This window comes from Bacillus rossius, chromosome 1, assembly GCF_032445375.1.
Source record: "Bacillus rossius redtenbacheri isolate Brsri chromosome 1, Brsri_v3, whole genome shotgun sequence".
Classification (NCBI taxonomy): domain Eukaryota; kingdom Metazoa; phylum Arthropoda; class Insecta; order Phasmatodea; family Bacillidae; genus Bacillus; species Bacillus rossius.
Window position 1 is genome coordinate 322,591,964 of NC_086330.1, and position 15,058 is coordinate 322,607,021.

Consider the following 15,058-nt stretch of genomic DNA (forward strand, 5'->3'; position numbering starts at 1 on the left):
ATTATGGACGTCAGTTGCTTTCAAAATTCCATAACATTTTAAAACGTTAGACACGCAAAAATAATTCACCGAAGTGGATATGAAGTTTTATTTTTAAAATGTATGATTCTGAAAAACGTTTCAAGATTTGTTTGATGCTACTCAAACGCATTTATTTATCAGCGCATACTACATAGTAGCCTGAATTTTTTTTATGTATATATGGGGAAATAATTTTCAGCTTGGATATAAAGAAATTAAAATTAAATATAAAATAATTATTTTCGTTGTCACTCATAGCACACTCATCAATAGTTGGTGCTGCGCATTATTCTGGTTCAAAATTGACAAGAAATCTGTTCAAGAATTCTTTTTTATTTATACATGTGTAAATAATTTTCCATAGAATTTTACGTATAAAACTGACAGTTACAAGCAATATTGAGTAATAAAATGTGATTTCAAATAACTTTAGTTTTTATAGTGTATGCTCACTGTGAGATTTTGTTTCTATTATTTTATAGAAAACAATGTATATGTATGTATTTTATATTCCTCAAGATGTTTAAAATATTTTTCACCTCAAATAATTTACTTTTGGTGATTATACTTTCCTTTATAAAACAGTATACTAAATAAGTATAATAAATTATTATAAAGTATCTATAGTTACAAAATTTTGTTTTAAAAAACAATTTATAAATATATAACTGTGTGTTATATATTTGGTGGCTTACGATAATTTAGAAAACCGTGTATTACATGTTACTGCAAGATTTAGAGAAAATAATTTTAAAACTCTCTTCAAATAGCAGCTGCAGCGATATGTTTATTAGGTAACCTAAATTACAGAGAGAGAACTTTCTTTTCACCAAAATATGATACTCCTACTTGTTTCTTTTTATAAATTTGAAAATTTGAAATAATATTTCCGTTACAACTTTACTAGTACTAGGTGTATAGGCCTTGCTAGATATATATTTGATGTTTTCAAGATAGCAGTGGTGGATTTCATATAAGCTAAATATGTATGAAATAAAAATTAATAAATGTAAATAACATAACTGCAAGTTACCTACAATCTTCATTTTTGAAGTGAAACTTCTGTACAGTCGGTAGTGTTAGTTGAAGAAATAACGTCGTTATAACTCAAGAAAAAAAGTAACGAATAAAAAGGGCACCGCATAAAACGAATAAATTAGAGAATTAGGAAAATATAAGACTTTTTTAAAGTTTTCGTCGCAATGTTTGTTACAGTTCTTAACCTCCAGTGTGAACCAGATATTAGGAAATAATACAGATGGAGCATTAGCCGCCAGAAGTGAAGCCGTTTTTTTTCCCCCCTTTTTTTTTTCTTCTGATTTTTACATACCAATACGCAGGAAGTTTGTTTATATTTGTATTGTATTAACGTCTGTAGCTTAACTGTTCAGAAGACAATTATATCAAACTATTAATGGTTCATATGTTTATATATATATGTTAAAAGTCCAAAAACGAATCTTCATAATATAAAGGTAATATGAGTAAGCATTTTTCTACAATTTAAACTCCAACACAGGTACAGCTGATCTATTTGTAAACAAACGGCCGCTATATTGGTACGTGTAGTACACTGAAATCCCCCTCCACTTTTGGCTTCAACCCTTCGCCTAGAATAGGACCTCATGTTCCATCTGTATATTTCCCAAATTTTTGGTGTGAACCTCCGCTGTGTATTTTATTAGGCATCAAATTACACAGATGGCAGCAGCAGCGCTCAATGGCACTTTTGCATTGTAACAAATTATCATGCTCGCATGCTTGAACACTTGCCTATTCGTGCATTCGGATAAGGCACTGTGATTTTTTTTTGTAAATAGAACAGTTTATGTCCATGTAACATTACAAATATTTGTAAATTATTACATTTGTATGTAAACAACTGTATCATTATAAAATAGTGTTTGCAGTAATACTAAGTTCGGATACTTACCCGGGCATTTACGCTTTTTGTTGTCCCGGTACCTACAATAGTTAAAGTTATTTGTAAATCGTTCCCTGAATAACTTCCCAGTATTAACTGCGCACATAATAACCATGATTGAACAAATTCAAGTCAAATTAATGAATATTAGATTACATTTACCCTGGTTTAAAAAAAATATGCTTAATGAAACATCAATTAAAATATAAAATTAAGTGTATATTTTCGAAGTAAATACTCAGTATTATCTCGAAATATGTTTATGTAAAAATAACCATAGCCATTTGTTGTAAAAATCTATGATATCTTTATTTTATTTTATATAACAAACTATTTCTTTGCAACTTGTTTCTAAAGGAAATATTTGTAAACGTACAGAACATTATTTTCCGTGTAGCAAATTAGCACGCTGCATACTTGAATACTTACGCCCTAGTTGATTTGTGCTTTCGCACACTTGCTAAATCACACACTTTCTCACTCGCATTCTTCCCCAAATCCACGTAACTGTACACTCGCCTGTACAAGCCTGTATGCTTGTATGCTTGCACACTTGCACGCGTGTTTCAAATACGCGTGTGCCTTCCAAATTCCCGTCCCTCTGTCTGTGGTAACGCGCATGGCGGCCACACACACGCCGCAGGACCCGCGCCGAAAAGTTGCGCGTCCTCCGAGGCCACTTGGCAGTTATTGCCCTGGAGGAATGCTATCCTCCCATCCCCGTCTTACACGGAAACGTGATGAAACCAACCAGGTGGGAAAAGGGCTGGGGGAGGGGGGGGGAGTGATGGCCACAAGAGTTATTGCTCCCTGGCCCAGAGCTAGCGTTGTCTTCGCAACAGCCGGGAAAAACTCACGTGAGGAAAGCCAACTGACGTGCAGTAGAACCCTTTAATTTGTTACCACTCAAGAGAAGCGAACACAAAAACCAGAAACAATGTCGGTTGGAAAAAAGTAAGTTGTTTAACAAAGGAAAAAAAAACACATTATATTATGCTGTCTTGCACACCTCAAAACACATTTAATATTTTTTTAAAAATTCTTTTTAGAAGAATTTGATGGCGTGTTGGATCAGTGTTGGAGCTTTTATCTGGTGAAGAAAGGTTCTTGGGTTCGATTTTCGGCCGAGTCGTTCTTTCCACTTGTGGGAAAATTCCTTCCTGGTTTCAGGATTTGGTGTTCAGCTCGAATCTGGGGAAGGCAAAGCAATGCTATACTATGTTACCTCGCCTAGTACAGCCACGGTCAACTCCAGTTGAGACAAAGGCAGCAAAATCCCGCGAATTTTATTGAGACTTGATGTGGCCTCGTGGCTGGGCCGTCCTTTTGTGCGCAGAGCTTCAGCAGTACACAGCTGATTTAAAAACTGCTCACGATATCTCATTATCATCTTATTGCACGAAAACGTTTACTAAAGATACTCTTATTTAGAGAAACTCATTTATTATAATAAATTCAATAACTAGTCTTGCAAGCGATGTAATAAAATACAACATTTTAAATTTAACTTCAACCGTGTGACAAGTCACAATCTTGCCCTTGGTTCTGTGACACGTCTCTGTCTTTCTCTTACACAGGATGCGATAAAGGATCGTCAAGGCGTTGCGCCTCAATTTTTAATTTTTTGTTTTTTGCACATAGCACTGTCCTTTGTTATGAAAAGGTCATCAACACATTATGAACCACATTCGAAAAATTATCATTATAAAAATAAAATTTAAATACATTCAAATACTAAAAATCACACTTACATATGCATATAATAACCTAGCCAGCAAAGTGAAAACCATTGAAAACATAGTTAACAAGCTATTTTCAATAAAATAATTAAATATCACCATTAATTACCAGAATATTACTAATACTAGAATATAAATACAAAACATGATCACGGTGACCTTGACCTTACACAACAAGAGCTGAGGAGCTACGGCCAACCATATGTCAAAAATCACTTTTCCCTCCTGCTAAATCTTTAATCCGACGAATTTAATTTTAATTTCCACCATTTATCAAACGCATTAAATTTCCATCAAGGACGTAAAATTCCTTAATTATTAACAACGAAGCAAACTTCCAACAATATTCTCCTTTAATAATAACACCTCTTTGAACCTAATGTTCATAGTTTCAAGTTTCAAAACTGGAGCTTGTGGACAGCATTCCGCCGCCTGCTACTCTTGGCGGGCTCCGGGTTTCGAAGGCCCTTCAGTCCGCACATGCGCTGTTGATAGTCCAGCGACAGCCTGTAATGGTTGCCCCCTCGACCACGGGCACTTGTTAGTTAATAGTTTCATTTTTTTTCGTGTAACATGAAGTGTCAAATAAAGGGAAATAATTTTTCCAACTATTTTACAGTTTCAAGTTGTAGTGTTGGTGACGTCTTGCGACTTTGTGCTTCATAAACGACCTGATTTTCTTGCGTCGGTGGCGTACAATTTAAAATGTTTTATTATTTGTGACCAGTATTTAAGTGTTGTTTTGTTTGTAAACATTTTATACCTATGGAAAGTATTTATTTCCAGATATTTAGTTTTTTATAGCTCTATTTTAGTGATAAAACTGATAGCTGTCTGGTCGGATACCAGATACCGGATATACGGCCAACCTTGAAGCCGGATAGGCGGATAGCCGACCGCCGGATATTCGGCCGAACATTGCCGACTGGCACATCGTAACGAGCGAGCTCGCACAGGTCTTTCCGTTCATGAGCGAAGTTATGAAGTGTTTCATTGGCTTGTTAGATTGATTCCAAATATGATCATTAGAGGCTACTAAAAATGTGCTATTGCAGTGTGAGGTTATTATAAAAATATTTTTTTAATGTTATTATAAACAGATTTAGCGACGTTAAAATAACATCGGTAAAGAAAAGATCAACTTTATGGGAATATTTTGATATAAACAGTGATGATCAAAAGTTTGCTGTTTGTTATGCAATGTAAAAAATATCGTGGCGTGAAGTAAAAAAAGCAGGTACCTATGTACCAAACAAAACGAGCTTATCTTTTTCTTTCGTTTTTAATTACTTTATGGCAGGTACCTATAAAATATTTTAAAAAATATTATTTAAAAATATTTTCTTAACGTTATTGGTGTAAATTTGATATTCTTTTATGTAAAAAAATAGTATTTGAATAAAATTCTGAATCACCCAGACAATACGATAACAATAAAATCATTTACACCGAGTTTTAAACTTTTAATTACTTTTCGTTTTTAGCAGAGTTTTTTTGATGGTATCGTTTTCTTGAGGTACTTCTGCCATGAAAAATTATACAGAAACAAAACATCCAGCTGAATTCCGTGCACTGAATAAAGATCCAGCCGATGTCGTGCCTACTACAATGCCTTTACCCAACCCGGGGCTGTTTGTCTTCAGTATCGGCAAAAATGGCAATTGACTATGAAAAAATCGTTCGAAAGGAAATTTCTTTGTGACATAAATGACGTAAAAGCCAAGAAGTAGGTACTATTATTTAATAGCAGAAATTATTGCACTAGACAACGAGCCATTATCCATAGTAGAAAGATCCGTATTCACCAGACTTACAGAACAAGCTTTATCCCACTATAAATTGCCAAGCCCTACGTATATTACCCGAAAAATCACTTCTGACAGCAACGACAGAATTTACAAGAAAATAAAAAGTATTATTTCTAGTGCTCTCACAATTTCGGTGACTTCTTGCATACGGACTTGCTTACACATCAATGCTAGCTTCTTGAGTTTCACAGCTCATTGTATATCTCCTGAATTAAAACTAGAACACAGAGTTCTTGCAATGAAGCCTTTATTAGGTTCACACACTGGAGAAAATATAACAAAGAAGCTTAGCACTGTCGCGAACCGCTGGGAAATTTACCATAGCCTCGTACATTTACTCATTCAGGAATAGTGGCTCTAACATGGTGAAGAGTGTGCGATTAGCTGAGTACGATTCTGCTAGATGTTTCATACATACGCTTCAGACGCACTTCATAATTCGGGCTTAGCTAAAGAAAATCTTCTGGCGATTCAAAAATAGCTAAATTTAACCGAGCATTAGTTGATGCAAAATATCAGCACTAGGTGGATATCCAATTTTTATATGATAGGACGTCTGTTAGAACAAAACGGGCCATATCGAGAGTGGTGGAGCAATATATAAAACTATGAAAACCCCTTTGAAGAAATGATCAAAATAATAAGTTCTGTTCTGTCCTGCGTGTCGGAAATAATAACTCACGTTGCTGCCTAAAAATATATTTAGATAAAGATGAAACTGAGCAAAGAACACCTGATTTACCACACATGAGGGCCTCGTTTAAAGTGGAATTAGAAAGTCGTTTCAACTCCTTAAGTGAAGACTCTAATTACTTGATTGCAACCTACCTAGACCCAAGATTTAAAACAAGCTACTTGGGGGATGCTGAAGCTGAAAGATCTCGCCAGAAGATTCTTTTGGAATTGATACAAATGTGTTGCGACGAGTCCTCCAGTAGCAGTTCATCTTCAACACCGGCTAAAAACAAGTAGAGGAGAGCAGACAGAGTCGGCTGTTTCTCGCGAGGCTCATGACACGTTCTGGGATTGCTTTAATGAGGCAGCACATGAAAACAACAGTAGACGGTTTCACGATCAAGAAAAAAACGCGATTGCGCGTGAGATTGGATTTTATCTGAAGTCAGTGCGAATTGATCGCTATCGTGCCCCTTATATTTGGTGGTCAGGTAATACTACAGAATACCCGAAAATAACAAAGTTTCCAGAATTTATTTTCCAGCACCCTGCAGCAGCGTATACAGTTAAATACTTTTTTTTTCTTCCAAAATTGGCTGTATCTATGAAGACAAGCGAAACTGTTTGTTGCCTTTTAATGCAAAGAAATTTGTATTCATTAGCCGAAATTTTCCCTTAGTACAGTACGAGTACTAATATTTTTTGTTGTAAAATGAAAATATGGTGATAATATTTCTTCTGTGGATTAAAGTATGTACCTAAATTTTAAATTTCGTATTTTTTTAAATCCGATATTAGGCCGGATACTCGCTTATTATTCGGTATTCAGCCGGATAGAAAATTTAGGCTGGATACGCCGGATACCAAAAAGTTACCGAACATCCGTTTCATCACTACTCTATTTCAATTACAAAAAGTATATACTAACAAATAAAACCGATTATTACATCTCACTGCATAGTATTGAGGAATATAAAATAAATATACAATACGCATACACATAAGAGATCTTTGTTAGATTGGACGTTTATTGCTTTGTTGATAAAGGACAGTAAATGTGCACAAGTTGGGTTTTAGGAATACAACAATAATTTTATGATCATTGAAAATACATTTTAAATGTAAAAAATAAAATTGGTTAATATCTTAAAAAGTTATCTTACTCGTACATTACACTTAACCTATCTTCGTCCATGTTCCCACAAAGCTTATCACAATTAAGTAGTGTGGTGAAGCAGAACGCACGTACTGAAACACTGGTAACGCTAGTTCAATTATTTGGGAAGAGGTTTCTACTGTTTGATGGCAGTCTTCAGGGACAGTGCTATAAATAAACAACTTGAGTTTAATTTTTGTTTGATTTGTGGTGTTAAAGTTTGAATCTCAGGGGCATTTCACTTCCGCTCACATCTGTGAGTGAGAGGCCTGGGCCATAAATTAAGTTTTTCAAATGTATATTTTAAACGTTGAACTTTATTCGTAGTACAATTATTAAAAATTCAATTATATTTTATTTTAATTTAATGAATGAAACATCAAATAAAATAAAAAATATATTCGCCAATTTTTGTAAAAATAAACTCAGTATTATATGGAAGAACGTATTTAATATATGCGAAAATAACCAGAGCCATTTGTTGAACAAACTTATTTTAGTTTTACAAACTATTTCTTAGCAACTAGTTTCCAAAGGAATATTTTGTAAAAGTACAGAATTTTTTTTTCTTCTGTGTAGCGAACAATGCAACGCAAATTAATATATAATATTTTACTTTCAAATTGTTTGACAAAAACCAAGCAGTATTCGTTAGCATGTTAGCACTATGAGATTATTGCATACTTGCGCACTTGCATACTTGCTAACTTGTGCACTTTAATATCTGAATATTTTCTTACTCGCATATTTGCTCGCCCGCATACATGCTCATTTGAATACTTCGGCACTCCAGTACTTTCACACATTCTTTACCTGATTACCTATACCTTTGCATCTACTGATATATACATGCATACTTTTAAACATGTTTGTAATTTTTTTTGTACCGTACAAAATTCATATCATTCTTCTGTAACGTTTGACTTATAACAGATGTGACTTTTTTCTCTTTATTTCTGTGTCTTCTCTGATTACTCAGTGGATTTAATTGTCTCTGAACTGACAGGCAGTCTCTCCATGATGCAGGTAGCAATAATGGCAATTTTATTGTTGACCCTGAAATCAAATGGCGTACAAAAAATATAAAGGGTTAACGATAGTCCATATGAGGCTATCAAGGTTTATGTTTTCATAACTAAAATGAATCTAAAAATACAATTTTTACACAACATTTTTCTCCAAAATATGCATTTCAGGAATAAAACACAACAGGTCTATCAAACTTGCCTCAAAATTTTCTGATATTATGATTGTAAGTAGATACTACTGCATCGACCAGGTAACAGGAAAAATTAGTTTTTAGTTCTCATATCATTCAGTAATTTTTGTTTTTTGTTCCGTGATTACTTTGAGAACATAAAATAAAATTTTAAAACTATTTCTAAAACAGTTTACGCTGGGGTAGGCTGGAAAAACTACTTTTGTTTATGTTGTGATAGTGCTCATAAGTAATATCCCTCGAACAAATATACATTTCAACTGTTAAAGAGTTTCATTCAATACAAAATTGGGACAAAACCAGACTTCAGATTGTCTAACATTGATATTAAACTAAACCACAATTGGTTTGCACTGATATTGTTACATACTTGAGCAGTAGAATATATTTCCTTTTAATTTTCAAAGTACAAACTAACACGCCACAAAATTATATAATTGTTAATATATTTATATCTGATTCATATATTCAATAAGAATAAAATTAAAGTTACGTTAATTTTAAAACTATTTTGTATTTTCTCCGTGTAAAATAATATTTACCTATTCATTTTTTTGATTCTTTGTAATCAAAATTTTATTCCATTTTCCAGAATAAACTGAGTATTTTTGTTTAGTAAACGAAGCTGTCCGACTATAGCGCCTACAATGAAGTATCTAGCTGCTCCCGAAAGTATAAAAATATGGATAACTTAAAAGGCAAGAATGACGACGGATTATTGTATAATATTTTCGTTTTTGTCGGAGCAAGCCAACGTGCTTGCCGGCTAAATAAGAGCAGGGTAGTTGCTAACGAGATTCCGAGTCTTCCATACAGCTTACATGGAAAGTAATAGGATCTTCCCCTCTTTGTAACGAGGGAAACCTTTTTGAAGTGTAACTTATTTACAGCCGGGCGGGTAAGCAGATGTGATGACTCCCCAGAGCGTAACATAAATTGCAACTTTCGAGTGTGGGGCGCTCCAACACGGTCGGAAATCAAACCAGGGCCGCTTGGTTCGTCAACTTAAATTCTTGACCGCGATTCCATATGGATTTATTTATAAAATTTTGTAAGCAAAAAATTTTATATGAAAATAATTTTTTTTGGTCTTGTCGTGCCAAGAAATTTTATACTTTTAGCTTGTTTTATTTAATATTTTTTTATATGATCTAACCTCTTATCATGTATGGACATCATTAAATAGTGCACATATAACGGTCTTAAAATTCAAAGAACGGAGAAGTAAATATAACGTAGTAATGAAAGAACATTGTGCCAATCTGTTAAATCATGGGCATTAAAAGTATTTCAATAAATGATTCATGCAATGGGGAATTTTGATTTAATGCACTTTTTCGGACATACGCCATTGCAGTTTTGTACTGTTTGTCATGGAAAAATTCCGAAAATCCGAAAGAAATAAAAATATGAAGAAAAAATTTACATAAAACAAGACTGGTTCAACTGATCTTGGACAAACGTAATCAACGATGAAACTAAACAAGTTATATGGACAACGCATTGACGACAGCACGGAAATTAAATGTTCAACATATAAATATCATACAGCATAAGAATATCGTTGAAGGAACTTAGTCATGAAAAAAATAATATAACAACACAGACGAATACAGTGGGCTAACAGTGACGATACAGATTAAATGCAGGCAGACAACAAACCTGGACAACGCAGCAAACATATGAACACAGCGAAGAAGATAAGCAAGTACTATAGACAACATAACGATGATAGCACAGACGAACATAGAAGGTTTCCAATGAGAACAGTTGCGAAACGTTATTGTGGATTTATGTTCAAAATAAGTGAATTCAGTATTCGTAACTTTAAGATGATCTCTGAGTAATCAGTAACCTGGTCCTTCGTAAATTTAAGGTGACAAATTTTAATACGGTAAATTATCCCCTCCCAAAAATCCAGCCTGAGCCAGACTGTTCTACCGTTTTTTTCTTCTACTTCTTCCGTAACTTATTTCCGCATTATAATATTCACCACCATTCTGCCTTCCTTCCGTTATTTGTATTACCCCCTGCTATGACCGTATCAACACTACCATTCCACTACAATTCAGCACTTGTTTTTGCTTCAAGTGCAATTTTTGTGGCCGTTTAAAGCAACTGCGCTAGCCCTTGCACCGGGTGCGCATGTGTGTGTGTCGCAGGCAGGGCAGCTCAAGTTTGGAAGAGAAAATGCACGAATTGAGGCTCAGAACAGGGCAGAGCAGCTCATTTAGGAATGGGAACTGATAAATTGAGGCTGAGAGCAGAGCAGGGTGGGGCAGGTTTTGTTTGGAAAGGAAATGCGCTAATTGTGGTTCATCGTAGAACAGAGAAACACAATTTTGAATTTGGAACAGCTTGAAATGAGGCTCAGAACCAATCAGGTCAGCTCATGTTTGGAAGGTTAACTGCGTGAATTGAGTCTCAAAGCATACCAGGGCAGCACATGTTTGGAAGGGCAACAGCGCAAATTGATACTCATAGCAAGGCAGGGCAGGTCATATTTAAAAGTGGACCTGCGTGAATCGATGATTAGATCATGAAAGGGCAGAAAATGTTTGGAAGGGGAACTGTGCGAATTGAGGCTCAGAGCAGGGAAGGGCAGCTATATGGAAGGGGAGATCCGCGAATTGAGGGTAAATCAGGGTGGGGCTGCTCATGTATGAAAAAGGAAGTGCGTGGATTGAGGCTAAGAGCAGGGCACGGTAACGCATGTTTGTAAGGTTAACTGAGCTAATTGAGGCTTAAAGCAGGGCAGTTCATGTTTGGCAGGGAACTTAATAATTGAGGCTTAGAGCAGGGAAGCCCATATATGGAAGGGAAACTGCGCGAATTGAGGCTCCGAGAAGGGCAGGGCAACTCATGTATGGAAGGAGAACTGCGATATTTGAGGCTCAGAGCAGAGTATGGCAGCACTGCAGTGCTACGCCGTTCATACCTTATTCTCGACTTATGGACCTTGCACAGAGACTGTGAGACATGTTTTTCTTAATATCTCATATGTGTTATTCGATGGCAAGTTTTTTTAAAGGTAAATCGTTTAAAAAAATTGGTACAGTTATTGCTTTACCACCCAGTGGTGTAAGACACCATGTCCTAACAATACATAGGAAAAAAAAAAATTTTGTACTTACACAAAAAATATTTCTTTGGAAAACAGTGTTGCCAAGAAATAGTTTGTAATACTACAAGAAATATATTGCAACTTACACAACACATGGCTACAATTATTATTGTATATATGAAATATATTTTCAATATTAATACTGAGTATCTTTTACTAAAATTTCGCATTATTTTATATATTAATTAATGTTTCATCCAAGCATATATTTTTAACTTTGGTTATAATAATCAAATATTTAACAATTTGACATAATTTTTTTAATCATGCATATTATGTGCGCTGTTAATGCTGGAAAGCTATTCAGGGAACAGTTTACAAATAAATTTAACTATTGGAGGTACTGGGACATCACAAAGCATAATTGCCTGGTAATAATCTGAACACAGTATTACTTCGAGTTCTATTTTGTAGTGATACAGTTGTTTTCGTGTGAATTCACAAATGTACAAATATCTGTAATATTTCTGTTTCATTAAAAAAAATTTAGTGTTGCGAAATTCCCGTCTCCTTGTACCAGGCTAAAATTACACACATTTTACCTAAATATTTTGAGGCTTATCATTCGCTCGTATCACATGTATTGAGTTTCCCAAAATATTGTAATAGGGACAATATGGGAAACTGGTAAGAACTACGCGGGACTAGTTATGCCAGAGAACCTGCCGGTGTGGAGTCTGGAGTGTAACTAATTTTTTTTGTTTACAGTGGTGGCATCTAGCGGCGCGGAGTGTAAAATAGTTCGGAAGCAATTCAATGAATTGTCCCGCGCTTCGCCAGTGCTAACTGGCCAGAGTTTTCGATATAAACCTATTCTGAGTTGGGTTCACACGTGCTCTTTTTATTGACGTGACAAAGTCTAATAAATCGATGAACGCCGGCTGCACGCACGAAAAAGTATCCCGTAACGCACATTGTCCCGTTACGCTGTGTCCCGTTACGCTCATTGTACGCTTGCGCCGCATCTATCTCTCTTCCACTCGATTGGAACAACCATCGATTTCACTTTTTCGGGGCACATGAAACTTGAAACACTCCCATTCGTTTCCTACTTTTCCTATCATAGTCCTACAGAATAACACAGATTGTAAGAAGTTAAATAGCAAACATGTATAAAAGTTATGGTTAAAATTATCTCTTCGTCAAAGTAATAAACATATTTGAATTAATGAGTGCAAATAAAAGTAAATTTATCAATTAAATTGTAAATTTCATTTCACTCCTTCTTTGTATCCATACAAAATAGTGATATTTCAATAACAATGATTCAATTTCATTCATAAAAGTATGCAATCATTTCGTCAATGTTTTGTTATGACGTTGTCACGTTAAAATATCGTCCGTAAACCGACTTTACAGACAACCAATTTTTTTTTTTTTTCTCGCCTGTGCAGGCTGCATGCTCTACGCGTGCGGCGTGGGCTACTTCGGCCTGCTGTCCATCGTGACGCTCGCAGCTATCGCCGTGGAGCGCTACTTGGTGATCACCGCCAAGCCGCTGTCCGGCACCTGGAAGATGACGCAGCGCGGTGCCAGGAAGGTGACTGCGTGCCTACCGCACTAGGCCCCTCCCTGCACGCACCCACGTCCGCATGTTAGCACGGTCACCGTTCATTCCCACCGCATGGTCTGCCGCATGTCGTACGGACGCACAATAGTATTCCCTCAAGCGTACGCTGTGATTTGTATTTGAATTTTTTTTTTCGCATGAAAACCAAAATAAATTTAAAAATATATATATATTGGTCGCAGTAATAATGGTTTCGGATTCTTATCCTGGCCTTTATGCTTTGTGTTTTCCCAATACACCTCCTACAGTTAAAGCTGTCTGTAAACCGTTCCTTGAATAGGTATATTTCCAGTACTAACTGCGCTCATTAATAAGCATAATAAAACAAAATTAAGTACAATAACTGGATGTTCAATTATCTTTTCTGCGGTTTCAAAATATTATAGTTTTATTAAACAAGATTAAAATATAAAATTATGTTCTATTTTTCTTAAGGTTACCATATCGTTCTTGTAGTATTACAAACTATTTCTTGGCAACTGATTTATAAAGCAATATTTTGTAAAAACATAGAATTTTTTTCACTGTAGTGGTTTCATTCTGAAAACATTTTTAAATGACTGTATGTTATGGTAGTGACTGTGTTTGATGACGGAGATTCTAATACATACGTACTAACCATCAACAGGCGTGGTGAAGCACTATTACTGCAATGTTTTTGGCATGGCAATAAGGCAATGCATGTGCCATTGCTGGTCAACACTTTTTCGTTAGCTTATTTGTATCCATTAAATCTTGTTTTGTGTATATGTATAGTTCGCAAAAAGATATGTCATCTATACTAATTACTTAATATTATAAAGCCATAGAGAGAATTTGTTTGTAAGAAGTAATTCAAAAAATAATAGTCCTATTTCAAATATTCTTTCACTGTTATAAATCTACGTTGTTTGAGCTGGACAGCTGCTAAGATTCATTTTGTATTTTATTTTGTGAGATGTATAAATATTTGTAACTTATAGTGAGAAAAAATAAAAGTTACTGCTTTCTTAGCTTACGCTGAGAAAATCATTACATCTATAACAAAAATGCAAGCCTGCACATGGTTTGCACAAGCATTAAAAATGTGTGGCTGTATAAATACCCTTATATATTTACATACATACTCAGAGATATGGGACACCATATCACAAGACTGTAACTTTTTACAAGAGAGAGTTTTAGATTTATTTAAAATTTATTGTAATTGTTTTTTTTAGTTTCTTCGGGAGTAGTTGGAATTGCTTTACGAAATTTTAAAACCGTACCAAAATTCTTTTTTTTTTAGACCCAAATAATAATATTTTAAAGATAACAGTTTTATGTTTTCAGTTTTAAAATTTTTTAGGTAATATTGTGTTATTCCTTTGTATATAAATATTGCACTTCAAACAAAATAGGAATGAGTGGTCTAATATCAACCCATAGAGCAAAAAATGTGAATAGTTTACATGGTGCCAACAATATTTTGTTTAAAATGTTCATGGTGTTTTTTACCTTCAAAGTAAAAATATCTTATATGTCTTAAGTAAACATAATTATTCCATATCTTAATCCAGTTTTTCTGTAATTATCTTATCCTCGTATTCACAATGTATTAGTTACAGACATTTAACTGTCAGAACTAAAAATAATTGTTGGTATTTAAAATTAATTTAGATATCACTTATTTTGGTAGGAATTAAAAATAAATTTGTACTGTTAAATATCTTTACCCACACGTGCAAACGTGCACCAACTTATTTTAAGAAACCATTAAAAAATTTACAGAGTAATTTTTAAATAGGCCACACGTGCAAACGTGCAAACCAACTTATTTTAAGAAACCATAAAAAAATTACAG

General features: G+C 34.6%; 1 protein-coding gene across 1 annotated transcript in view; it reads left to right on the top strand.

Moving 5' to 3' along the window:
- LOC134528006 (rhodopsin, GQ-coupled-like) overlaps positions 1-15,058 on the top strand; it is a gene marked incomplete at its 3' end in the record, with an annotated part of 166,760 nt that overhangs the window by 41,471 nt on the left and 110,231 nt on the right. Inside the window, exon 2 of the mRNA XM_063361164.1 lies at positions 13,061-13,206. Coding sequence (XP_063217234.1) covers positions 13,061-13,206 — 146 coding nt within the window. The remainder of the gene's footprint in view (positions 1-13,060; positions 13,207-15,058) is intronic.